Source organism: Ranitomeya imitator, chromosome 1 (genome assembly GCF_032444005.1).
Source record: "Ranitomeya imitator isolate aRanImi1 chromosome 1, aRanImi1.pri, whole genome shotgun sequence".
In the NCBI taxonomy this organism is placed as follows: domain Eukaryota; kingdom Metazoa; phylum Chordata; class Amphibia; order Anura; family Dendrobatidae; genus Ranitomeya; species Ranitomeya imitator.
In genome coordinates, this window is record NC_091282.1 from 1,240,273,216 (window position 1) to 1,240,298,742 (window position 25,527).

The 25,527-nt window shown below is 45.4% G+C and overlaps 1 protein-coding gene across 1 annotated transcript in view; it reads left to right on the forward strand.

Moving 5' to 3' along the window:
* Window positions 1–25,527, forward strand: part of LOC138657394 (catenin alpha-2-like) — an 805,109-nt gene that overhangs the window by 635,405 nt on the left and 144,177 nt on the right. The window contains exon 5 of the mRNA XM_069745156.1: window positions 8,589–8,708. Within this exon, the coding sequence (XP_069601257.1) occupies window positions 8,589–8,708 (120 nt within the window). The remainder of the gene's footprint in view (window positions 1–8,588; window positions 8,709–25,527) is intronic.

Here is a 25,527-nt window from a genome sequence, read left to right on the forward strand (position 1 = left end):
GCCGCAACGCTGAGAAAAAGGTGCAGTAAGAAATCATCAAAATCTATTCTAAGGTTGTAGTACTAAAGATGCACCCCACAAAAAACAAGGCCTCACACAGCTCTATCGCCCGAAAAAAGAAAACAGCACACAGTTTTTTTTTTGTTATTGTTGTGCTTGTTTTTTTTTTTTTTAACAAATTTCTGATTTTTTTTCCACCACTAAAATAATAAAAAACTGTATAAATTTGGTATTGCCATGTGGCACTGCCGATAATACTGGGGGAAGAGGAAAGTGCAGTGGCCGTATCAGCGGAATATGTCAGTGCCTGCCACAGACTAAGAAGAGCCTGATATGTCATGGATTCCTATACCCCAACACTGGACACGTCCCTATCCCCCGACTAATGAGCCTGATATGTCATGGACTCCTATTACCCCACCCTGGAAACATCCCCTATCCTCTAAAAGGAATTTGATATTCCTTGGACCTCTATATCCCCTCCTCCCCCACCCCCGTATTTTTACCATATGCTTTGGCAATGCTAACATGTACTTAGGGTACCGTCACACTATACGATTTACCTACGATCACGACCAGCGATATAACCTGGCCGTGATCGTAGGCAAATCGTAGTGTGGTCGCTGGGGAGCTGTCACACAGACAGCTCTCCAGCGACTAACGATGCCGAGGTCCCTGGGTAACCAGGGTAAACATCGGGTAACTAAGCGCAGGACCGCGCTTAGTTACCCGATGTTTACCCTGGTTACAAGCGTTAAACTAAAAAAAAACAAACAGCACATACTTACATTCTGGTGTCCGTCAGGTCCCTTGCAGTCTGCTTCCCGCACTCACTGACTGCCGGCCGTAAAGTGAAAGTGAAAGCACAGCTGCTGTGCTCTGCTTTCACTTTACGGCCGGCAGTCACAGTGCTGGAAGCAGACGGCAAGGGACCTGACGGACACCAGAATGTAAGTATGTGCTGTTTTGTTTTTTTTTAGTTTAACGCTTGTAACCAGGGTAAACATCGGGTAACTAAGCGCGGTCCTGCGCTTAGTTACCCGATGTTTACCCTGGTTACAAGTGAACGCATCGCTGGATCGCATCGCTAGATCGCTAGATCGGTGTCACACACACCGATCTAGCGATGACAGCGGGAGATCCAGCGATGAAAGAAAGTTCTAAACGATCTGCTACGACGTATGATTCTCAGCAGGATCCCTGATCGCTGCTGCGTGTCAGACACAGCGATATCGTAACGATATCGCTGGAACGTCACGAATCGTACCGTCGTAGCGATCGAAATGTTATAGTGTGACGGTACCCTTAGTCCTGCCAATAAAGCTCATTTGAATTGAATTGAATTGAGAGAGAGAGAGAGGGAGAGAGAGAGAAAGAGAGAGGGAGAGAGAGAGAAAGAGAGAGGAAGAGAGAGAGAGGGAGAGAGAGAGAGAAAGAGAAGAAGAGAGAGAGAGGGGGAGAGAGAGAGAAAGAGAGAGGAAGAGAGAGAGAGAGAGAGAAAGAGAGAGGAAGAGAGAGATAGAGGGAGAGAGAGAGAAAGAGAGAGGAAGAGAGAGAGGGAGAGAGAGAGAAAGAGAGAGGAAGAGAGAGAGAGATAGAGAGAGAGGGAGCGAGAGAGAAAGAGAGAGGAAGAGAGAGGGAGAGAGAGAAAGAGAGAGGAAGAGAGAGAGAGGGAGAGAGAGAGAGGAAGAGAGAGAGAGAGGGAGAGAGAGAAAGAGAGGAAGAGAGAGAGAGAGGGAGAGAGAGAGAAAGAGAGAGGGAGAGAGAGAGAAAGAGAGAGGAAGAGAGAGAGGGAGAGAGAGAGAAAGAGAGAGGAAAAGAGAGAGAGGGAGCGAGAGAGAAAGAGAGAGGAAGAGAGAGAGAGAGAGAGAGGAAGAGAGAGAGATAGAGAGAGAGAGGGAGCGAGAGAGAAAGAGAGAGGAAGAGAGAGGGAGAGAGAGAAAGAGAGAGGAAGAGAGAGAGAGAGGGAGAGAGAGAAAGAGAGAGGAAGAGAGAGAGAGAGGGAGAGGAAGAGAGAGAGAGGGAGAGAAAATGAGAGAGGGAGTGAGAGAGAGGGAGCGAGAGAGAGGGAGAGACAAAGAGAGAGAGAGAGAGGGAAAGAGAAAGAGAGAGGGAGAGAAAATGAGAGAGGGAAAGAGAGAAGGAGTTAGAGAGAGAGACAGTGAGAGTGAGCGAGAGAGAGGGAGTGAGAGAAAGAGACGGAGAGAGGGAGAGAGGGAGCGAGAGAGAGGGAGAGAGAGAAAGAGAGAGAGGGAGTGAGAGAGAGGGAGTGAGAGAGAGATGGAGAGAGGGAGAGAGGGAGTGAGAGAGAGAGAGAGGGAAAGAGAGAGGGAGTGAGAGAGGGAGCAAGAGAGAGAGAAAGAGAGAGGGAGAGAGAATGAAAGAGAAAGAGAGAGAGGGAGAGAGAGAGGGAGTGAGAGAGAGGGAGTGAGAGAGAAAGAGAGAGAGGGAGTGAGAGAGAGGGAGTGAGAGAGAAAGAGAGAGAGGGAGTGAGAGAGAGAGGGAGAGAGGTAGAGAGAAGAGGGATCAAGAGAGAGGGACTGAGGGAGAGAGAGAGAGAGGGAGAGAATGAGAGAGGGAGAGAGAGAAAGAGAGAAAGGGAGCGAGAGGGAGAGAGAGAGGGAGAAAGAGAGAGGGAGTGAGTGAGAGAGAGGGATAGAGGGAGCGAGAGAGGGAAAGAGAGGGTGGGAGAGAGGGAGAGGGAGAGAGAGAGAGCGCGAGAGAGAGAGGGGAGAAAAAGAGGGAGGCTTGAGAGAGAGAGGAAACAATAGGGAGTGAAAGAGAGAGGGAGAAAGAAAGCGAGGCAGAGGGAGAGAGAGAGAAAGAGAGACAGAGGGAGTGAGAGAGAGAAAGAGAGGGAGAGAGGGAAGGATAAAGCAAGAGAGAGAGAAAGCGAGAGGGAGAGAGGAAGAGTAAGAGAGAGGGATAGAGGGGGCAAGAGAGAGCGAGAGAGAGGGAATGAGAGAGAGAGAGAGGGAAAGAGAGAGGGAGTGAGAGAGAAAGAGAGGGAGAGGGAGTGAGAGAGAGAGGGAGCGAGAGAGAGGGAGAGAGAAAGAGAGAGAGAGAGAGGGAAAGAGAAAGAGAGAGGGAGAGAAAATGAGAGAGGGAGTGAGAGAGAGGGAGCGAGAGAGAGGGAGAGACAAAGAGAGAGAGAGAGAGGGAAAGAGAAAGAGAGAGGGAGAGAAAATGAGAGAGGGAAAGAGAGAAGGAGTTAGAGAGAGAGACAGTGAGAGTGAGCGAGAGAGAGGGAGTGAGAGAAAGAGACGGAGAGAGGGAGAGAGGGAGCGAGAGAGAGGGAGAGAGAGAAAGAGAGAGGGAGTGAGAGAGAGGGAGTGAGAGAGAGATGGAGAGAGGGAGAGAGGGAGTGAGAGAGAGAGAGAGGGAAAGAGAGAGGGAGTGAGAGAGGGAGCAAGAGAGAGAGAAAGAGAGAGGGAGAGAGAATGAAAGAGAAAGAGAGAGAGGGAGAGAGAGAGGGAGTGAGAGAGAGGGAGTGAGAGAGAAAGAGAGAGAGGGAGTGAGAGAGAAAGAGAGAGAGGGAGTGAGAGAGAAAGAGAGAGAGGGAGAGAGGTAGAGAGAAGAGGGATCAAGAGAGAGGGACTGAGAGAGAGAGAGAGAGAGGGAGAGAATGAGAGAGGGAGAGAGAGAAAGAGAGAAAGGGAGCGAGAGGGAGAAAGAGAGAGGGAGTGAGTGAGAGAGAGGGATAGAGGGAGCGAGAGAGGGAAAGAGAGGGTGGGAGAGAGGGAGAGGGAGAGGGAGAGAGAGAGAGCGCGAGAGAGAGAGGGGAGAAAAAGAGGGAGGCTTGAGAGAGAGAGGAAACAATAGGGAGTGAAAGAGAGAGGGAGAAAGAAAGCGAGGCAGAGGGAGAGAGAGAGAAAGAGAGACAGAGGGAGTGAGAGAGAGAAAGAGAGGGAGAGAGGGAAGGATAAAGCAAGAGAGAGAGAAGCGAGAGGGAGAGAGGAAGAGTAAGAGAGAGGGATAGAGGGGGCAAGAGAGGGCGAGAGAGAGTGAGAGAGGGAGAGTAAGAGCAAGAGAGAGGGAGCGAGAAAGAGGGAGACAGGGAGCGAGAGAAAGAGCAAAAGAGGGAGAGTGAGAGAAGAGAGCAGGAGAGCGAGTAAGAGAGCAAGAGAGGAAGACCAAGAGCGGGAGAGAGGAAGTGAGAGGGAGCAAGAGAGGGAGAGTGAGAGAGAGCGAGACAGGAAGAGAAGAATAACAAGAGTGGGAGAGAAAGAGAGTGAGAGAGAGGGAGAGCGAGAGGGAGAGCAAAAATGAGAGTAGGAGAGAGAGGGAGAGAGAAATGGATAGAGAAAGAGTGCGAGACAGGGAGTGAGCAAGAGATGGAGAGTGAGCAAGAGAGTGAGTGTGAGAGTTTCATCTCACAAGACAGATTTTTTTTTCACTTGTTTGATCCGTCTCCAGGTCCATCTGAGGTTTCCTCTATTTAAGGTTGTAAGTGGGTTATGACACTGTCTACAGTAATCTGTGATAACACTTTGTATTGGGCTCTATTGACACTGTATATAGGTGTGACGCTAGTCACTTTTCACGGCCAAGCCGTGTGTCAGGATAGTCCACAAGTTCAAGGTCAGAAGCCTGGAGGGTATGCCATAAACAGAAGGAAGAGACCAAAGCGTAGTCAGGAAAGTTTCTGAGGTCAGAATACCAGGTGGATAGCTGATCAGAGCAGAAGGGGTTAAACAGACGGATGGTCAAAACGAGGTCCAAGGTCAGGCAACAAAAGATCAAGCGTACAGAACTTGAGGCACAGAGGAAACAAACCACACTAACTGATTGTACGAATGGCAGAGGTCTGGGAGAAACAGCTCAGTTAAGTAGCATGGCAATCACCTGGGACAATGAACACCTGGAGACAGCCGACGCCTCCCAGTCTCTGATTGGATAGTCAAGCTGTCAATCAACACACTGACAGTTCAGCATGCCCCTGCACCAGATTGGATGGCGGAACTGTCAGTAACTGCATCTCAGACACACTGAGGGGTGGAACCGTGACAATAGGGTTCTGTATGACACTGTTCATACGGATTTGTGATAACGCTATATATATAGTGGTCTGTGGCTGATAGTGTATATGGCGGTCTGTTACAACACTGTATGTATGGATTTGTGATTCTGTATAAAGGGATAATTGACACTATATATTGGGGTCAATTATGACACAGTATATTGGGGTCTGTGATGAGACTATATGGGTTCCGTGCTGACACTTTATTTAGGGGACTCTAAGTACACTATCATGGAGATATTGGTGAACGTCCTACAGGCTTTAAAGTATTTATTATTTTTTTTACACTTCTATCTTCTTTTTGAAAAGCTGGATACAAACAATGTATCGTGTCCACAAAGGGGGTTTACATACTGTAGATCTTGCTGAAGCCCCCCGCCACTAATCACCCACCTATCTCTGGAGCAAATGGGCCGGTATTCACTCCTGTTATTCCCTTCAAATGATTTTCTCTTATTGACTTAAAGGAACAAATGAGGAATGAAATCTGTGAACCCTCAGGTGGAGGAAGAGACGATGTCAGTCATTAACCCCTTACTTCACAGTGTTCTGGTTTTTACTGGTGCTGGAAAATATATCCTCCATGGACGATCCGTGCCGCCAATGGTCCAGTGCTTGGCTGTCTAATGGTCGGGAGAGAAGGAGCCTCCGGACCCAGACATTTAACCCATTGTTTGCGGTGGTCTAGTGAGACTCGCCGGGCTTACTACGGAACATCAACATCTCAGCCCTGGATAGTCCCTTATACCCCAAACCGGACTGGTGATTATGAGGTTGACCTGTAACCCAGAAAATAAAGGAATAAACGTAACACTCGTCTGTAATGGCTCTGTCTCTCTCACTGTTGTTTTCTCCATTTCTCTCTTTATCTTTAGCTCTCACTCTCTGTCTCTCTGTCTCTCATTCTCTCGCTCTCTCTGTCACTCTCTCTCAATATCTCTCTCTTACTGTCTCTTGTTCTCTCGCTTTCTCTCACTGTATCAATCTCTCATGCTCTCTCACTCGCACACTCTCTCATCTCTCCAGCTCTCTCACTTTCTCTCTTTTTTTCTATTTCTCTCTCTCTTTATCTCTCTCTATGTCTCTCACTTTCACTCTCTCTAGCTCCCTCTCCATCTTTATGTTTCGCTCTCTCTAGCTCTCTCTCTCTGTGTTGCGCTCTCTCTCACTCTCCCTCTCTCACTCTCTCACTCTACTTCACTTTCTCTCTTGCTCTCTCTGTCTTTCTTGATCTCCCTCTCTTTCTCTCTCATTTTCTCTCTTTTTCTCTCACTCTCACTCTCTCTCGATCTCTCCTTGCTCTCTCTCCTCCTCTCTTCTCTCCCTTATTTCTCTTTTTTCTTTCTCTTCCTCGCTCTCTCTATCTCTCTTTCTCTTTATTTCTCTCTTTTTTCTCTCTCTCAAACTCTCACTCTCTTGCTCTCTCTCCTCCTCTCTCTATCTCATTTTCTTTTTCTCTCTCTCACTCTCGTTCTCTCTCTCTCTCTCTCTAGCTCTCTTACTTTTTCTCCCTCTCGCTCTTTCTCTCCTTTTCTCTCGCTCTCTCTTTCATGCGGCAGCCAGGTGGGTGACCACGGTAGATCTCCGACACTCGGGATTGTTCTGTTCTCTCCTTATTTCTCTGTTTTAGATTATTAAGGTTTTTTTTTCAACAAGAAAAGGTAAATTACATTTCTGGCCTCTTTTCACCTTCCTCATCCCCTGCTGGTTCAGTGTCTGTGCGGATCATGGTGTAATGGATGGTGTTCAGAGGTCGGAGCTCAGGGCATGGAGGTTTATTAGGGATCTGGAAACAGCCACAGCGCCCTGCCAGGTAATGGTCGGAGTCAGGGGTGGACGTACCTCGGGGCTTGTGGGGTTGCGACCCCTTAGCTAATTACAACAGCTATTAGCTTCCTTCCATAGCCCATGCTATCTATGCGATGTGATAAATGGCTTACCAGAACGTTTCCACCGCTGTGCCACGTTCGTCGCTGAGGTCGGACGCTCACCTGCCGCTATTCACCGTGACGCCATCGCCCACTTAAAAACCTTAAATAGAGGAAACCTCAGATGGACCCGGAGACGGATCAAACAGGTGAGAAAAAAAATCTGTCTTGTGAGATGAAACCGCGGCTGGGGAAGGAGACGCTTCAGAGGAGAATCACAGGACCCCGGTCTCCATGGAGCCAGATGGGTATTTATTTCTAGGAATTGACAGAACAATGTGCGAACCTCATGTCACCAAGGACAAGTGTTCATCTTCATAAGACGGAAAATGAAACCTGAGACACAATCCGTCTATAAAACAGCGGACATTAAAGTAGCGAGAGATCTAAAAGGCGACAAAAAACTGCAACAAGTATTCAGAAAAGGAAAAATGTAACAGGAGGGAAGACGGAAGGCAAAGTCATTGCTTGTCATACCTACCCGTGCCACTAGGGGGCGCCCTCTACATGGATATACACTGCAATTACTTATCCCCTTGGAGCCCCCTCCAAGGGCATAAGTGATTGCACTGTAAATCCATTTTATTCCTTTCTGTACCCATATTCTTGGCACAAAAAAGTTTCTAATTATTTTGGAATACTGTTTCCTAATTCTTGATACTTTGAAAACTTTTTAATAAGTTTGTGGGAATTAGCAGGGAAGGGAGTGGAGTGACAAAATTACCATATGTACTTTAGCAAAACCGAAAACTCTACTCTTGATCCTAAAGGGGCAGAGTAATGTAAAATTGGTTGCTCAGGGGCGGGGAGGGGAGTGGCCAGGATAAGCAGGGGAGGGGTTTGCTGCAAGGTCAAAAAGTCCCTAGAAATGTCAGACTGGCATGAGCAAATCTACAAGTTTAGATATCACTTTCTGGCTCACAGAGATGGATGGAAATGATTACAAGGAGGGGGCTTTTAATACGTTTAATGCATCTTAAGCCAGATAATGTCAATTTAAAGGGCCCCTATCGTTTACAATTTGTTTTAATATACTATAAGCCCCTAGAACGTACAATACATCTCCAGTGTCCTGCGCTTTAGGGACAGTTTGTTCCAGGAGACATATCTTTCCTATTAAAGTAAGGTTCCACCTATGTAGCATCACTTTATTCATCAAATTACGCCCTCCTCATAACAAATAAGCCTGTAATTAGTCAGGTATTTCACCCTATTTAATAGGATTCACTGCCTCATATAAAAAAATTTTGTCATGTAATATAATACATAACAGAGTCTTTCCTATAGACGAAAGTGAAGAATTTTCCATTAATTCAGATCTTCAGCACAACTTTTTTTTTTGCAAGTCACTCTTGATACTTGCAGTACCACTTTCCACCACTGACGTCACTGATAAGAATCAATGCAATAGCGCCCCCCAATTAGTATCATCATTACAAAATGGTAGCACTGATTTGCATAGTTTTTTTTTTGTTGTAAGAAATTATCCTTCTCCGACATTGATGACGATAATTCTGTTCATATAAGTATCTATCCCACAATGCACCTCTCAGCTCTAATGCATTCAGTGTAATGACCCCTCAAGACCTGTGAAAGCTGCGAAGCAGAAAGTTAATCATTTATTTCCGTATTTTTTTCAGGTAGAAGAAGCCCTTGAGATGGTGAAAAATGCTACAAATGAGCAAGACCTCGCCCACCGCTTCAAAGAATTTGGCAAAGAGATGGTTAAACTGAATTACGTGGCAGCGAGAAGGCAGCAGGTACTGTGATGTGGGATGAAGAATCTGAAAACCTTTCAGGGCTTTTTTTTTTACGTAAATGCATTTATTTGGGGCTAAAAATAAATATGTTTTGTCATTGAGTTTCATTAAAGATTGTTTTAACCATTTGGCACCCTACTTCCTGAAGAATGAGTTAACTGAGTATCGGTCAGTGACTCTGTCGTTCCACTGGTAGCTTGTAACTCCTTTATCTGTCTTAAAGGGGTTGTCCAGGTTTAAGAGCAAAGTCTGCAGTCACCGTGTCTTGCACATCATGTCAGGATTTTCACCATATTGAGGCCATGACTTGTGTATGGGCCGTCAGGTGCCGACTAGTCACGTTCGGCTTCACTCATTTCACTTCTATTGAGAGACAATGGATGAGACTGGTCAGTACAGGAACAACACGCATATGTAAATGTGGTCATGTGACCTCTCGTTTGCATCGGCAATACCGGAAAAATCATGACAGTGTGTGCACCCGACATGATGATTCAGAAGTCTGCTGTCACATGGAGCGCAACCCCGGCACAACCCCGGTACTGGCTGTCTCTGTACTCTATGATAATGGACTATTAACATCACCTACAATATATTCCACTCCTCAGGGACCCCCAATGGGTCACTCATCTTCATAATACGCTACTGTTTAAAAGTTTAGGGTCACTGAGAAATTTCCTTATTTTTGAAAGAAAAGTAGTTTTTTCCAATGAAGCCAACATTAAATGATTCAGAAATGCCCTCTATGCATTGTTAATGTGGTAAATGACTATTCTAGCTGCAGACGTCTGGTCTGTAATGCAATCTCTTCATACTGTAGGTGTATAGAGGCCCATTTCCAACAACCATCACTCCGGTGTTCTTTTGGTACTTTGTGTTTGCTAACTGTGTAAAGCTTTAAGCTTTAGTCACACTAAACAACTTTCCAACGATCATGACCAGCGATACGACCTGGCCGTGATCGTTGGTAAGTCGTTGTGTGGTCGCTGGGGAGCTGTCACACAGACGGCTCTCTACAGCGACCAACGATCAAGGGAAAGACTTCGGCATCGTTGAAACTGTCTTCAACGATGCCAAAGTCCCCGGGTAACCAGGGTAAACATCGGGTTACTAAGTGCAGGGCCGCGCTTAGTAACCCGATATTTACCCTGGTTACCATTGTAAAAGTTAAAAAAAAAAAAAAACACTACATACTCACATTCTGATGTCTGTCACATCCCCTGCCGGCGTCCACAGGGTTAAAACTGCTTTCAGCAAGAGCGCTGCTAATGCACGCGATGCTGCCGAGAGCTTCCCTGCACTGACTGTGTTAGCGCCAGCAGTAACAGCGGTGACGTCACCGCTGCGCTCTGCTTTACGGCCGGCGCTGACACAGTCAGTGCAGGGGTGCTCTCGGCCGGAGCGCATGCATTAGCAGCTCTCCTGCCGAAAGCAGTTTTAACCCTGTGGACGCCGAGGGGACGTGACAGACCTCAGAATGTGAGGATGTACTGTTTTTTTTTTTTTACTTTTACAATGGTAACCAGGGTAAATATCAGGTTACTAAGCGCGGCCCTGCGCTTAGTAACCCGATATTTACCCTGGTTACAAGTGAACACATCGCTGGATCGGCATCACACACGCTGATCCAGCAATGACAGCGGGTGATCAGCGACCAAAAAGTGGTCCTGATCATTCCCCAATGACCAACGATCTCCCAGCAGGGGCCTGATCGTTGGTCGCTGTCACATATAACGAGATCGTTAGCGAGATCGTTGCTACGTCACCAAAAGCGTGACGTTGCAACGCTATCGTTAACGATATCGTTATGTGTGACTCCAGCTTAAGAAGGCTAATGGATGGTTAGAATACTCTTGAAAACCCTTGTGCAAGTATGTTAGAACAGCTGAAAACAGTTTGGCTGATTAGAGAACCTGTAAACCTGACCTTCCTTTGAGCTAGTTGAGAATCTGGAGCTTTACATTTGTTGGTTCCATTAAACTCTCAAAATGGCTAGAAAAAAAGAACTTTTATATGAAACTCGATAGTCTATTCTTGTTCTTAGAAATGAAGGCTATTCCATGCGAGAAATTGCCAAGAAACTGAAGATTTCCTACAACGGTGTGTCCTACTCCCTTCAGAGGAGAGCACAAACAGGCTCTAACCAGAGTAGAAAGAGAAGTGGGAGGCCCCGCTGCTCAACTGAGCATCAATACAAGTACATTAGGCTACGTTCACATTAGCGTTGCGCCGCCGTGCGTCGGCGACGCAACGCGCGACGCACGCTAAAACGCGCGCGAACGCGCGCAAAAACGCGCGCGTTTTGCGACGCGTGCGTCGTTTTCCGACGAAAATCGGACGCACAGAAAATGCTACATGTAGCGTTTTCTTGCGTCCGACGCTAGCGTCGGGAACGACGCACGTGGCGAAAAACGCCACCAAAACGACGCACGCGTCCCCTATGTTAAACATAGGGGCGCGTCGCCGCTGCGTCGCCACTGCGTCGCCGGCGCAACAGCGACGCACATTGGCGGAACGCCAATGTGAACGTAGCCTTAGAGTCTGTAGTTTGGGAAATCAACGCCTCACAGGTCCTCAACTGGCAGCTTCATTAAATAGTACACGCAAAACGCCAGTGTCAATGTCTACAGTGAAGAGGCGACTCCGGGATGCCGGCCTTCAGGGCAGAGTGGCAAAGAAAAAGCCATATCTGAGACTGGCTAATAAAAGGAAAAGATTAATATGGGCAAAAGAACAGACATTGGACAGAGGAAGATTGGAAAAAAGTATTATGGACAGACGAATCCAAGTTTGAGGTGTTTGGATCACACAGAAGAACATTTGTGAGACGCAGAACATTTGGAAAGATGCTGGAAGAGTGTGACGCCATCTGTCAAGCATGTTGGAGGTAATGGGATGGTCTGGGGTTGCTTTGGTGCCTGTTATGTGGGAGATTTGTTCAAGGTAAAGGGATTTTGAATAAGGAAGGCTATCACTCCATGTTCAACGCCATGCCATACCCTGTGAACAGTGCTTGATTGGGGCCAATTTCATCCTACAACAGGACAATGACCCAAAGCACGCCTCCAAATTATGCAAGAACTACTTAGGGAAGAATCAGCAGCTGGTATCTATCTGTAATGGAGCGGCCAGTGCAGTCACCAGATCTCAGCCCCATTGAGCTGTTGTTGGAGCAGCTTGATTGTACGGTGCAAAAAGTGTCCATCAAGCCAAACCAACTTGTGGGAGAGGCTTCTGGAAGCATGGGGTGAAATTTCTCCAGACTACCTCAGCAAATTAACTGCTTGAATGCCAAAGGTCTGCAATGCTGTAATTGCTGCAAAGGGAGCATTCTTTGATTATTTCAAATACAAATCTTTTTTTCGAACCTTGTCAATGTCTGGACTAGATTTTCAATTCATTTGGCAACTTATTTGATTAATAAAAGTATGAGTTTTCATGGAAAACACAAAATTGTCTGAGTGACCCTAAACTTTTGAACGATAGTGTATGTAGTGCAGCATCACTCCCATCTGCCTCCTCATTTTAATGTGCATTCCCATACGGCTTACTGTGCACCCTACATAGCGGGGGCTGCAGGGGACCAGGGCAAATTATTATCCTTCCCCTTGAGAGGCAAGCAGGTAAATTGGAGCTCCTTAGATCTTGCTACAACACTGATCTGATTGCTCAGGCTGCTCTTGCTCCTGCTCTTGCTCTTGCTCCTGAGTCTGCTCTTAATAGTGCTCCTGCTTCTGCTCCAAATATTGCTCTTGCTCTTGCTCCTGCTTCTGCTCTTACTATTGCTCCTACTCTTACTATTTCTTCTGCTCTTGATCTTCGTCTAGCTCCTGCTTCTTCTATTACTGTTGCTATTGCTCTTACTATTACTCCTGCTCTTGCTTCTGCTTCTGGTCTTACTAGTGCTTCTGCTCAATAGCTCAGTATTTAAAACTTCAGCCTTGCAGCGCTGGAGTCCTGGGTTCAAATCACATCAAGGACAACATCTGCAAGGAGTTTGTATGTTCTCTCCGTGTTTGCGTGGGTTTCCTCTGGGTTCTCAGGTTTCCTCCCACATTCTAAAGACATACAGATGGGGAATTTAGATTGTGAGCCCCATCGGGGGCGCAATGATAATGTCTGTAAAGCGATGCTGAATAAGATAGCGCTATATAAACAAAGCATAATAAATAAACAAATAATATTGCTTCTTCTCTTACTATTGCTCCTGCTTTTACTATTGCGCCAGTTCTTGCTCCTGCTCTTACTATTGCTCCTGCTCTTGCTCCTGCTTCTGCTCTATTGCTCCTGGTCTTAGTCTTGCTCTAGCACCTGCTCCTACTCTTACTATTGCTTCTGCTCATGCTCTTACTATTGCTAATGTTCTAGCTTCTGCTCTTAATATTGCTCCTGCTCTTACTATTACTCCTGCTCTTCTGCTCTTGATCTTGTGCTAGCTCCTGCTCTTACTATTGCTTCTGCTCTTACTATTGCTCTTGCTCTTGCTTCTGGTCTTTATCTTATCTTAGCTCTTGCTTCTACTCTTACTATTGCTTCTGCTCATGCTCTTTCTATTGCTAATGTTCTTGCTTCTGCTCTTACTATTGCTCCTGCTCTTGCTCCTGATCTTACTATTCCTCCTGGTCTTGGTCTTGCTCTAGCACCTGCTCCTACTCTTACTATTGCTTCTTGCCATGCTCTTACTATTGCTAATGTTCTAGCTTCTGCTCTTAATATTGCTCCTGCTCTTACTATTACTCCTGCTCTTCTGCTCTTGATCTTGCGTAGCTCCTGCTCTTACTATTGCTTCTGCTCTTACTATTGCTCCTGCTCTTGCTTCTGGTCTTGATCTTATCTTAGCTCTTGCTTCTACTCTTACTATTGCTTCTGCTCATGCTCTTACTATTGCTAATGTTCTAGATTCTGCTCTAAATATTGCTCCTGCTCTTACTTTTACTCCTGCTCTTCTGCTCTTGATCTTGTGCTAGCTCCTGCTCTTACTATTGCTTCTGCTCTTACTATTGCTCCTGCTCTTGCTTTGGTCTTTATCTTATCATAGCTCTTGCTTCTACTTTTACTATTCCTTCTGCTCATGCTCTTACTATTGCTAATGTTCTTGCTTCTGCTCTTAATATTGCTCCTGCTCTTACTATTACTCCTGCTCTTCTGCTCTTGATCTTGCTCTAGCTTCTGCTCTCACTATTCCTTCTGCTCTTACTATTCCTTCTGCTCTTGCTTCTGCTCTTGATCTCATTTTAGCTCCTGCACCTGCTCTTACTAATATTGCTGATCTTGCTTCTGCTCTTACTATTGCTTCTGCTCATGCTTGTGCCCCTGATATTGCACTTACTCTTGATTCTGCTTTTACTATTGCTCCAGCTCTTACTACTGCTCTTGCTTTTGCTCTTGCTTCTGCTCGGACTTTGGCTTTGGCACTTGTTATTACTCCTCCAAGCTATGGTTTGACCTTTATATAGACTTTGCTGTTCCCAATCTCTTGGATCCTGTAGTGTTTAAAGTGCTGAATTATTAAAAGTAACAACAAATATAATACAGTGCACAGTAAAAGTACAGGCAAAAAATGATGTATACGTTTGCAAAAAATGATGCAACAGCTTAATGAACTGGACTATAAGGTGGCATATGTGCAAACTGTAAGCGCATGTTCACACTGTGGCCAGTTCATAAAATAAGACCCAAGGGAAAAAAAATTGCAAACAAGCATCACGTGTAGTGTTGAGCGATACCTTCCAATATCGGGAAATATCGGATTGGATTGGATCGGACCGATACCCAAAAAATATCGGATATCGACGATTCCGATACCGGAAACCAATGCAAGTCAATGGGACACAAATATCGCAATGAAAATAAACCCTTTCTTTCCTTGTAGATTAATTCTACATGAAGGAAAACAACTAAGAATAATGTAGAATGTATTGGGGGAGGTGGCGGAGACATTAAAGGCATTGAGGTTTAGCCCAATCAAACGGAATAGCAGGAATTAAATTTTTTTTTAAGACGTCCGGAGTGACAAAGATATTGACAATGTTAAGCTTTTTCATATTTTGACAGATATTTATGTTTCACTACTTCCATGCTCTTCACCTTCTTTTTTCTTCTCCCACACTTTCACCTTCATCATCCTCAGCAGCAGCATCTTTTTCATCAACTTCTTCTTCACCTTATTAATCTTCTTCTTCTTCACCTTCTTCCTATTATTCATTTTTTACATTCTTCATATTCTTCTTATTCAACTATTATTCTTCTTCGTATTCTACTTCATCTTCATATTCTTCTTCTTCATCATATTCTTATTTGTGACATGCATTCCTGTAGTTGTTATCTATAAAAGTTTGAGGATTACACCTTCCGTTCTGCCTGTCACAAAAGATTTACAACATGATTTGTCTGCGTTCAGTTTTGCCTGCAGCAGCAGGTATTTTCCAGGGGCACCACGAGGAGGAGCGGACTCACCCCCATACACTGCTTAGTATTCTTCTGCTTATATTTTAGATAATATCTTTTGCTCTGTTTTTTAGTCCTATGCTTAATGTTCTTCTGCTTCTTGGTCTTCTGTCTCTTGGTCTTCTGTCTCTTGTTCTTCTGTATCTTGGTGGTTGTCTTCTTGTTCTTTGTCCTCTTGGTCATCTTCTTCAGGGTCATCTTCTTGGTCTTCTTTGAGGTGGTCTTCAGGGTCATCGTCTTCAGGTTTGTTGTCTTCGGGGTCGTTGTCTTCTTCGGGGTGGTCTTCAAAGTCGTCGTCTTAAGGGTCGTAGTCTTTGGGGCCGTCGTCTTCTTCGGGGTGGTCTTCAGGGTCGTCATCTTCAGGGTCATCGTCTTCTTCGGGGTGGTCTTCAGGGTTGTCGTCTTCAGGGTCATCGTCTTCTTCAGGGTGGTCTTCAGGGTCATCGTCTTTAGGGTCATCGTCAGGGAGATCCAGAGTGATTACCAAAACCCATTTCAAAAAGCTTGAACTTGGAAATGTAGCAGAAGGTACAAGAAGGCTGAGGAACTGCCGAGAACGAGCTGACGGTACTGGAACCCGGATGAGTAGCAGAAGGTACAAGAGCCAATGGAACTACCGAGGACCAGCTGATGGTACTGGAACCCAGTTACTAAGCAGGAGGTACCTGTGCCAGAAAGCACTACCAAGGACCAGCAGACATTGGTGGAACTCAGACACCGAGAAGGAGGCATCTAATCCAAAGACACTGCCTGGAACCAGCTGACATTACTGGAACCCTGTGGGACATATTCAAGATTGACTTCCAAAGAACCAGCTAATGGTGCTGGAACTCAGATAGGCAGCAGAAGGTACACATGAAAAAAAAAGTTGCAAGGCCGCGAGCCGGCCGGAGTTACCGAAACCAACAGTCCTACAGTGGGTGCTTGTCCTATTAGCACTACGGAACCGGCCTTCATTGTCAGATCCCGCAGCCCACATAGGAAGCACCTAAACTGCAGGCACCATAGAGTCGGCTAACCCGACCGCAACACGACAGGACAACGTATTGGAGGCAAAGTGACATTGACACAGCTGGCGTTCTGGAACCAGGCTGGGCAGGAGAGAGTACCCATGCCAAAGACACTGCCGGGAAACAGCTGGCGGTGCTGGAGCCCAGGGTAAATGCTAGAAACAGAGTGGAGGCAGAGACCTAATTGGAGCAAGTTTAAAATCAGTAGTAGTGTGAATGTGGACAGGGCAGGAGAAATTGCCAGACACACAACAGGGGATCAGCTGACGTTACTGAACCCCAATAACACAGGAGCAAGTGTAGGCTGTGCAGACGGCACTTCTGAGCAGCAACTGGCTGTGTTGGAGCCCAGGGTAAATATCAGAAACAGAGTGGAGGCAGAGGCATAATTGTAGCAAGTTTAAAATCAGTAGTAGTGTGAAAGTGGACAGAGCAGGAGAAATTGCCGTACCCACAGCTAGGGATCAGCTGACGTAACTGAACCCCATTACCACTGGAGCATGTGTTGACTATGCAGATGGCACTTCTGAGCAGCAACTGGCGGTGTTGGAACCCAGGGATTACAGTTCAGGTGGTAGAAACATGAACAAGACAAGATACCTGGATACTGTTGCCAACCAAATTATTTAATCTGGAAGAGGACTGGCAAATTCCTGCGAGATCTAGGCCTTGTTCATTTTCAGAAAAGTAAGCCGGTCAATGTTATCGGAGGATAGTAGCATGTGACGGTCTGTTAGTACACCACCTGTGGCACTAAAGACGCGTTCCAATAATACACTAGCAGCAGGGCAAGCCATCACCTCCAATGCATACTGGCTAAGCTCTGGCCATGTATACAGCTTAGAGACCCAAAACTTGAAGGGGGAAGAGCCATGTGGGAGAGCACTGAGAGGGCAAGCCATGTAGTCTGTCACCATCTGACGGAAACGTTGCCTCCTGCTGACTGGAGCCGTCTGTGATGGTGTAGACATTTGTGGCGGGCACACAAAACTGCCATATTTGGGCCATACTGGTCCTGCCTTGTGCTGAGGCGCTGCTTCTGCTCCCTCTTTGTGCAGAGCTTCCTCCACTGCCTCGACGCACTGAGCTGCTTTGTAAAACACTAGCAGCACTGCTCTCGAGTGGAATGGAGAACATGATGGAATTCACCAGTGTGTCTTGGTAATCCCGCATATCCCGGTTCAACAGTAAGAGTAGTAACAATGTAGCAGTCCGTGTAGCTCCTAGTAGTAACAATGTAGCAGTCCGTGTGGCTCCTAGTAGTAACAATGTAGCAGTCCGTGTAGCTCCTCGTAGTAACAATCTAGCAGTCCGTGTAGCTCCTAGTAGTAACAATGTAGCAGTCCATGTGGCTCCTAGTATTAACAATGTAGCAGTCCATGTAGCTCCTAATAGTAACAATGTAGCAGTCCGTGTAGCTCCTAGTAGTAACAATGTAGCAGTCCGTGTGGCTCCTAGTAGTAACAATCTAGCAGTCCGTGTAGCTCCTAGTAGTAACAATGTAGCAGTCCGTGTGGCTCCTAGTATTAACAATGTAGCAGTCCGTGTAGCTCCTAGTAGTAACAATGTAGCAGTCTGTGTAGCTCCTAATATTAACAATTTAGAAGTCCATGTAGCTCCTAGTAGTAACAATGTAGCAGTCTGTGTAGCTCCTAGTAGTAACAATGTAGCAGTCCGTGTGGCTCCTAGTATTAACAATGTAGCAGTCCGTGTAGCTCCTAGTAGTAACAATGTAGCAGTCCGTGTGGCTCCTAGTATTAACAATGTAGTAGTCCATGTAGCTCCTAGTAATAACAATGTAGCAGTCCGTGTGGCTCCTAGTATTAACAATGTAGCAGTCCGTGTAGCTCCTAGTAATAACAATGTAGCAGTCCGTGTGGCTCCTAGTATTAACAATGCAGCAGTCCGTGTAGCTCCTAGTAGTAACAATGTAGCAGTCCGTGTGGCTCCTAGTATTAACAATGTAGCAGTCCGTGTAGCTCCTAGTAGTAACAATGTAGCAGTCCGTGTGGCTCCTAGTATTAACAATGTAGTAGTCCATGTAGCTCCTAGTAATAACAATGTAGCAGTCCGTGTAGCTCCAAGTAGTAACAATGTAGCAGTCCGTGTGGCTCCTAGTAGTAACAATCTAGCAGTCCGTGTAGCTCCTAGTAGTAACAATGTAGCAGTCCGTGTGGCTCCTAGTATTAACAATGTAGCAGTCCGTGTAGCTCCTAGTAGTAACAATGTAGCAGTCCATGTAGCTCCAAGTAGTAACAATGTAGCAGTCCGTGTAGCTCCTAGTAGTAATGCAGCGCCCCAGAGATCTGGTCGTTGCAGTATGACACTCTGCCACTAAGGGGAGTGATGGTACATCTGATGGCACTGAAGGAATTCTCCTGACCAGGTATCACCAGCACACATTACACTTCACACTCCGGTCACTAGGGGGAGCAAAAGGCTTTATTTATTGGGCCCCTCCTCACACTGGTAAAACTATGGGTTGGATAGAAGGTTAGTCAGAAGCTGACTGGGTTGGATTCAGGCAACATCCCGTGGCAGGGGGTGTTGCAGGGAGATGACACAGGGGGGTCCCTGTCAGGCGTGGGAACCTGGCAGGTGCCTAGCGAACAGAGCAGAACGTAACGGAGCCGCGACTGCACACCCCGCGGCGGTATCCTAAGAAAGAGACACGAAGGGAAGGATATTGTGGAACAGTGTAAACGAGATCAAGCTAAAAGGAGAACCAGTAGGAGTCGTGCCATGAGACCGAGGCAACATCCTACTGAGGCGCGTAGCCGGTGGCCGGAACACCGCGGGAGTAACTGACTTTAGGCCTTACTTCAAACTCCGCCGGACAGTTAATTATAGGTTGGCTGTCTACCTTAAATTTCCTAAGAAGACATAGGGGGCAACAGTGGGAGAGGGGTGTCTCTAGGGTCCCGGAAGACCTCTAGGCCTTCCTGTCATACGGGTGCGTCCTAGCCAAAACATACTGGGGGACGAGAAACTAGTAACATCTGGAACTAAAGAGAGAGAGAGCTGTAAAGAACGACAAACGAGAACAGCAGCTGTGAGGACTATTCCGAATGCTCAGCAGGGTAGGACTACTACACACAGGCGCTAGTGGTAGGCAACGATTTCCACCTGCGAGGGAAACTCTGGATGTGCCCATCGGACCGGCCGGTCTCAGATAGCCCTGTTAAACGTGCTCTGGATTCAGGATCCTGAAGTCTTCAGTAAAGAGACTGCAACCTTGTGTCCTCGTTATTGCCTGCACCTCACACCATCACCATCTACCTTACTGGGAAGCCCTGGGGACATACTTCACCTGTGGGAAGGTATACCATCCGGCTGCCATTCCATCACCCCAGCGGACCCCACAGCAGCGTCGGTCACCCTGACCGAACACCACAGGTGGCGTCACGAACCCCTGACAGACTGTACCACCTTTATTGGACGCACCTGAGCAGGGTCGCGGACTGGGTCTAGCCACCGTGACAGTCTCAGAACCGAACCAGAGAGGCCCGGTACCGAGAACACGTGGCCCTGTGTCTGGGGGCGCTCCAATTAACATTGCAGCAGTCTGTGTAGCTCCTAATATTAACAATGTAGCAGTCCGTATAGCTCAAAGTAGTAACAATGTAGCAGTCTGTGTGACTCCTAGTAGTAACAATATAGCAGTCTGTGTAGCTCCTAATATTAACAATATAGCCGTCTGTGTAGCTCCTAGTAATAACAATGTAGCAGTCTGTGTGACTCCTAGTAGTAACAATATAGCCGTCTGTGTAGCTCCTAGTAGTAAAAATGTAGCAGTCTGTGTAGCTCCTAGTAGTAACAATGTAGCAGTCCCTGTAGTTCCTAGTAGTAACAATGTAGCAGTCCGTGTAGCTCCTAGTAGTAACAATGTAGCAGTCCATGTAGCTCCTAGTAGTAACAATATAGCAGTCCATGTAGCTCCTAGTAGTAACAATGTAGCAGTCCATGTAGCTCCTAGTAGTAACAACGTAGCAGTCCATGTAGCTCCTAGTAGTAACAACGTAGCAGTCCATGTAGCTCCTAGTAGTAACAATGTAGCAGTCCATGTAGCTCCTAGTAGTAACAACGTAGCAGTCCATGTAGCTCCTAGTAGTAACAATGTAGCAGTCCATGTAGCTCCTAGTAGTAACAATATAGCAGTCCATGTAGCTCCTAGTAGTAACAATGTAGCAGTCCATGTAGCTCCTAGTAGTAACAACGTAGCAGTCCATGTAGCTCCTAGTAGTAACAACGTAGCAGTCCATGTAGCTCCTAGTAGTAACAATGTAGCAGTCTGTGTAGCTCCTAGTAGTAACAATGTAGCAGTCCGTGTAGCTCCTAGTAGTAACAATATAGCAGTCCATGTAGCTCCTAGTAGTAACAATATAGCAGTCCATGTAGCTCCTAGTAGTAACAACGTAGCAGTCCATGTAGCTCCTAGTAGTAACAATGTAGCAGTCCATGTAGCTCCTAGTAGTAACAATGTAGCAGTCCGTGTAGCTCCTAGTAGTAACAATATAGCAGTCCATGTAGCTCCTAGTAGTAACAATGTAGCAGTCCATGTAGCTCCTAGTAGTAACAATGTAGCAGTCCGTGTAGCTCCTAGTAGTAACAATGTAGCAGTCCATGTAGCTCCTAGTAGTAACAATGTAGCAGTCCATGTAGCTCCTAGTAGTAACAATGTAGCAGTCCATGTAGCTCCTAGTAGTAACAATGTAGCAGTCCATGTAGCTCCTAGTAGTAACAATGTAGCAGTCCATGTAGCTCCTAGTAGTAACAATGTAGCAGTCCATGTAGCTCCTAGTAGTAACAATGTAGTGTCTCCCTGACGAAGGCACAGAGCCGAAATGCGCATTGGGGCTGTGGCATCACCATTTGGATGCTGGTGAGTGGCGCTCTATGTAAACCTTATTACTCCTCGATTATATACTAATGGCTTAGGGTTTTTTTTGATACTATGGACCTTTAGGGATCCTATTTTTGGGCGCTACTATATGCCTACAACTTACTATCTACTTTTAACCCTATAAGCCTATATATTTTTAGCCATATATATTTTTCACTGGGGACCGAGAGATTTGAGGATGTTGGTTCTATTTGAATATATCTGTATTTATGTTTCCTTACACCCTAGTGCTCATGATTTTTTGTATTGAGGGAATTATTTGCAATCTGTCACTTTTAGTGATCCATTTGCCCATCTATTGGTGATGCCTGTTTGATTTTTTTTGGCTCACTCATAGCACTGTTGGCTATTTTATATTGTCTGTTCTTATTCTGAATTCAGCAGGAAAAAAGAAAGAAACCAGAACGTATCGTTCCTAATCACGTCTGACCACTTTTAACTAACAACCCAGCATAGCCAGCCACTAGACTCTAAAACTTAACATTTAATATGTATACCTCTAAAATTATGTGTACTTTAAAAACAATTTGGTGCTCATGTTTAAACGTGCACTAGACAAGAAAAATGGCATGATCTCACCCAATTGCTGTCTCTCTTCTTGTTGTAGATTCTTGTGCTTATTGAGAGCACGGCATGGGATGGAGACCAATAGACCTTTTCCAATGGGGGGGAGAAGAAAAGAAAAAAAAAAAAAAAAAAAAAATATAGGTAGGTGGGGGGGAAGGGTTTAAAGCTATCTTCCCTGTCGTGCCCCGTGTATAAGACTCCCGCCCTAACAAGGGCAGTCCCCAAGTTTGAGCCTACTTAATGAAGCCCTTTGGTTAGTATAACCACCCTGGATGATATGTCCTCTTTCTCTTCCCAACGCGTTTCCCTCCCCGTTACGGGGGTTCATCAGGGGAATAAAATGTCCAGGTTAATGGAGGTATTCTGCAGTGGCAGACATAACCTCATTCAGCGGCGTCCTCCATGTGAGGATAAGGCAGTCCCTCTTGTCTAGTGTCTGTTCTTATTCTATTTAATAAAGTTTATCTCTTGATCGTAAATATGTGTTTTTTCTATTATTTTTCATCTGATGTTTCGCGTAGAACTACGTTTTTTCCATTTATCTGGACACAGTTGGATTTCTTTTTAGTTAGCTCCATTATTATTATACTATATAATTTTGTGTGTCCTTTAGCAAGAATTATCATTTGTTAATGTAGCAGTCTGTGTAGCTCCTAGTAGTAACAATGTAGTAGTCCGTGTAGCTCCTAGTAGTAACAATGTAGCAGTCTGTGTAGCTCCTAGTAGTAACAATGTAGTAGTCCGTGTAGCTCCTAGTAGTAACAATGTAGCAGTCTGTGTAGCTCCTCGTAGTAACAATGTAGCAGTCTGTGGAGTCCCTAGTAGTAACAATGTAGCAGTCTGTGTAACTCCTAGTAGTAACAATGTAGCAGTCCGTGAAGCTCCTAGTAGTAACAATGTAGCAGTCTGTGGAGTCCCTAGTAGTAACAATGTAGCAGTCCGTGAAGCTCCTAGTAGTAACAATGTAGCAGTCTGTGAAGCTCCTAGGAGTAACAATGTAGTAGTCCGTGTAACTCCTAGTAGTAACAATGTAGTAGTCCGTGTAGCTCCTAGTAGTAACAATGTAGTAGTCCGTGTAGCTCCTAGTAGTAACAATGTAGCAGTCCGTGTCGCTCCTAGTAGTAACAATGTAGTAGTACGTGTAGCTCCTAGTAGTAACAATGTAGCAGTCTATGTAGCTCCTAGAAGTAACAATGTAGTAGTCCGTGTAGCTCCTAGTAGTAACAATGTAGCAGTCTGTGTAGCTCCTCGTAGTAACAATGTAGTAGTCCGTGTGGATCCTAGTAGTAACAATGTAGCAGTTTGTATATCTTCTAGTAGTAACAATGTAGCAGTCTGTGGAGTTCCTAGTAGTAACAATGTAGCAGTCCGTGTGGATCCTAGTAGTAACAATGTAGCAGTCACTGTCACTCCTAGTGGTAACAATGTAGTAGTCCATGTAGTTCCTAGTTATAACAATGTAGCAGTCCGTGTGGATCCTAGTGGTAACAATGTAGCAGTCCATGTAGCTCCTAGTAGTAACAATGTAGTAGTCCCTGTAGTTCCTAGTTATAACAATGTAGTAGTCTGTGGAGTTCCTAGTGGTAACAATGTAGCAGTCTGTGTAGCTCCTCGTAGTAACAATGTAGTAGTCCGTGTAGCTCCTAGTAGTAACAATGTAGCAGTCTGTGTAGCTCCTATTAGTAACATTGTAGCAGTCCGTATAGCTCCTAGTAGTAACAATGTAGCAGTCCGTGTAGCTCCTAGTAGTAACAATGTAGCAGTCCATGTAGCTCCTAGTATTAACAATGTAGCAGTCCGTGTCGCTCCTAGTAGTAACAATGTAGCAGTCCATGTAGCTCCTAGTATTAACAATGTAGCAGTCCGTATAGCTCCTAGTAGCAACAATGTAGCAGTCCATGTAGCTCCTAGTAGTAACAATGTAGCAGTCCATGTGGATACTAATAGTAACAATGTAGCAGTCCATATGTGGATCCTAGTAGTAACAATGTAGTAGTCCATGTAGCTCCTAATAGTAACAATGTATCCGTCTGTGTAGCTCCTAGTAGCAACAATGTAGCAGTCCATGTAGCTCCTAGCAGTAACAATGTAGCAGTCCATGTGGATCCTAATAGTAACAATGTAGCAGTCCATGTGAATCCTAGTAGTAACAATGTAGTAGTCCATGTAGCTCCTAGTAGTAACAATGTAGCAGTCTGTGTAGCTCCTAATATTAACAATTTAGAAGTCCATGTAGCTCCTAGTAGTAACAATGTAGCAGTCTGTGTATCTTCTAGTAGTAACAAAGTAGCAGTCTGTGGAGTTCCTAGTAGTAACAATGTAGCAGTCCCTGTGGATCCTAGTAGTAACAATGTAGCAGTCAGTGTCACTCCTAGTGGTAACAATGTAGTAGTCCATGTAGGTCCTAGTTATAACAATGTAGCAGTCCGTGTGGATCCTAGTGGTAACAATGTAGCAGTCCATGTAGCTCCTAGTAGTAACAATGTAGTAGTCCCTGTAGTTCCTATTTATAACAATGTAGTAGTCTGTGGAGTTCCAAGTGGTAACAATGTAGCAGTCTGTGTAGCTCCTAGTAGTAACAATGTAGTAGTCCCTGTAGTTCCTAGTTATAACAATGTAGCAGTCCGTGTCGCTCCTAGTGGCAACAATGTAGCAGTCCGTGTCGCTCCTAGTGGTAACAATGTAGTAGTCCATGTAGGTCCTAGTTATAACAATGTAGCAGTGCGTGTCACTCCTAGTAGTAACAATGTAGTAGTCCATGTAGCTCCTAGTAGTAACAATGTAGCAGTCCATGTAGGTCCTAGTTATAACAATGTAGCAGTGCGTGTCACTCCTAGTAGTAACAATGTAGTAGTCCATGTAGCTCCTAGTAGTAACAATGTAGCAGTCCATGTAGGTCCTAGTTATAACAATGTAGCAGTGCGTGTCACTCCTAGTAGTAACAATGTAGTAGTCCATGTAGCTCCTAGTAGTAACAATGTAGCAGTCCCTGTAGTTCCTAGTAGTAACAATGTAGCAGTCCGTGTGGCTCCTAGTAGTAACAATGTAGTAGTCCCTGTAGTTCCTAGTAGTAACAATGTAGCAGTCTGTGTTGCTCCTAGTAGTAGCAATGTAGCAGTCCATGTAGGTCCTATTTATAACAATGTAGCAGTCCGTGTCACTACTAGTAGTAACAATGTAGTAGTCCCTGTAGTTCCTAGTAGTAACAATGTAGCAGTCTGTGTAGCTCCTAGTAGTAACAATGTAGCAGTCTGTGGAGTTCCTAGTATTAACAATGTAGCAGTCCGTGTGGATCCTAGTAGTAACAATGTAGCAGTCCATGTAGTTTCTAGTAGTAACAATGTAGCAGTCTGTGTCGCTCCTAGTAGTAACAATGTAGTAGTCCCTGTAGTTCCTGATAGTAACAATGTAGTAGTCCATGTAGCTCCTAGTAGTAACAATGTAGCAGTCCATGTAGCTCCTAGTAGTAACAATGTAGCAGTCTGTGTGTCTTCTAGTAGCAACAATGTAGCAGTCTGTGGAGTTCCTAGTAGTAACAATGTAGCAGTCCATGTAGTTTCTAGTAGTAACAATGTAGCAGTCTGTGTCACTCCTAGTAGTAACAATGCAGCAGTCTGTGTAGCTCCTAGTAGTAACAATGTAGCAGTCCGTTTAGCTCCTAGTAGTAACAATGTAGCAGTCTGTGTATCTTCTAGTAGTAACAATGTAGCAGTCTGTGGAGTTCCTAGTAGTAACAATGTAGCAGTCCATGTAGCTCCTAGTAGTAACAATGTAGCAGTCTGTGTATCTTCTAGTAATAACAATGTAGCAGTCTGTGGAGCTCCTAGTGGTAACAATGTAGTAGTCCATGTAGGTTCTAGTTATAACAATGTAGCAGTCCGTGTGAATCCTA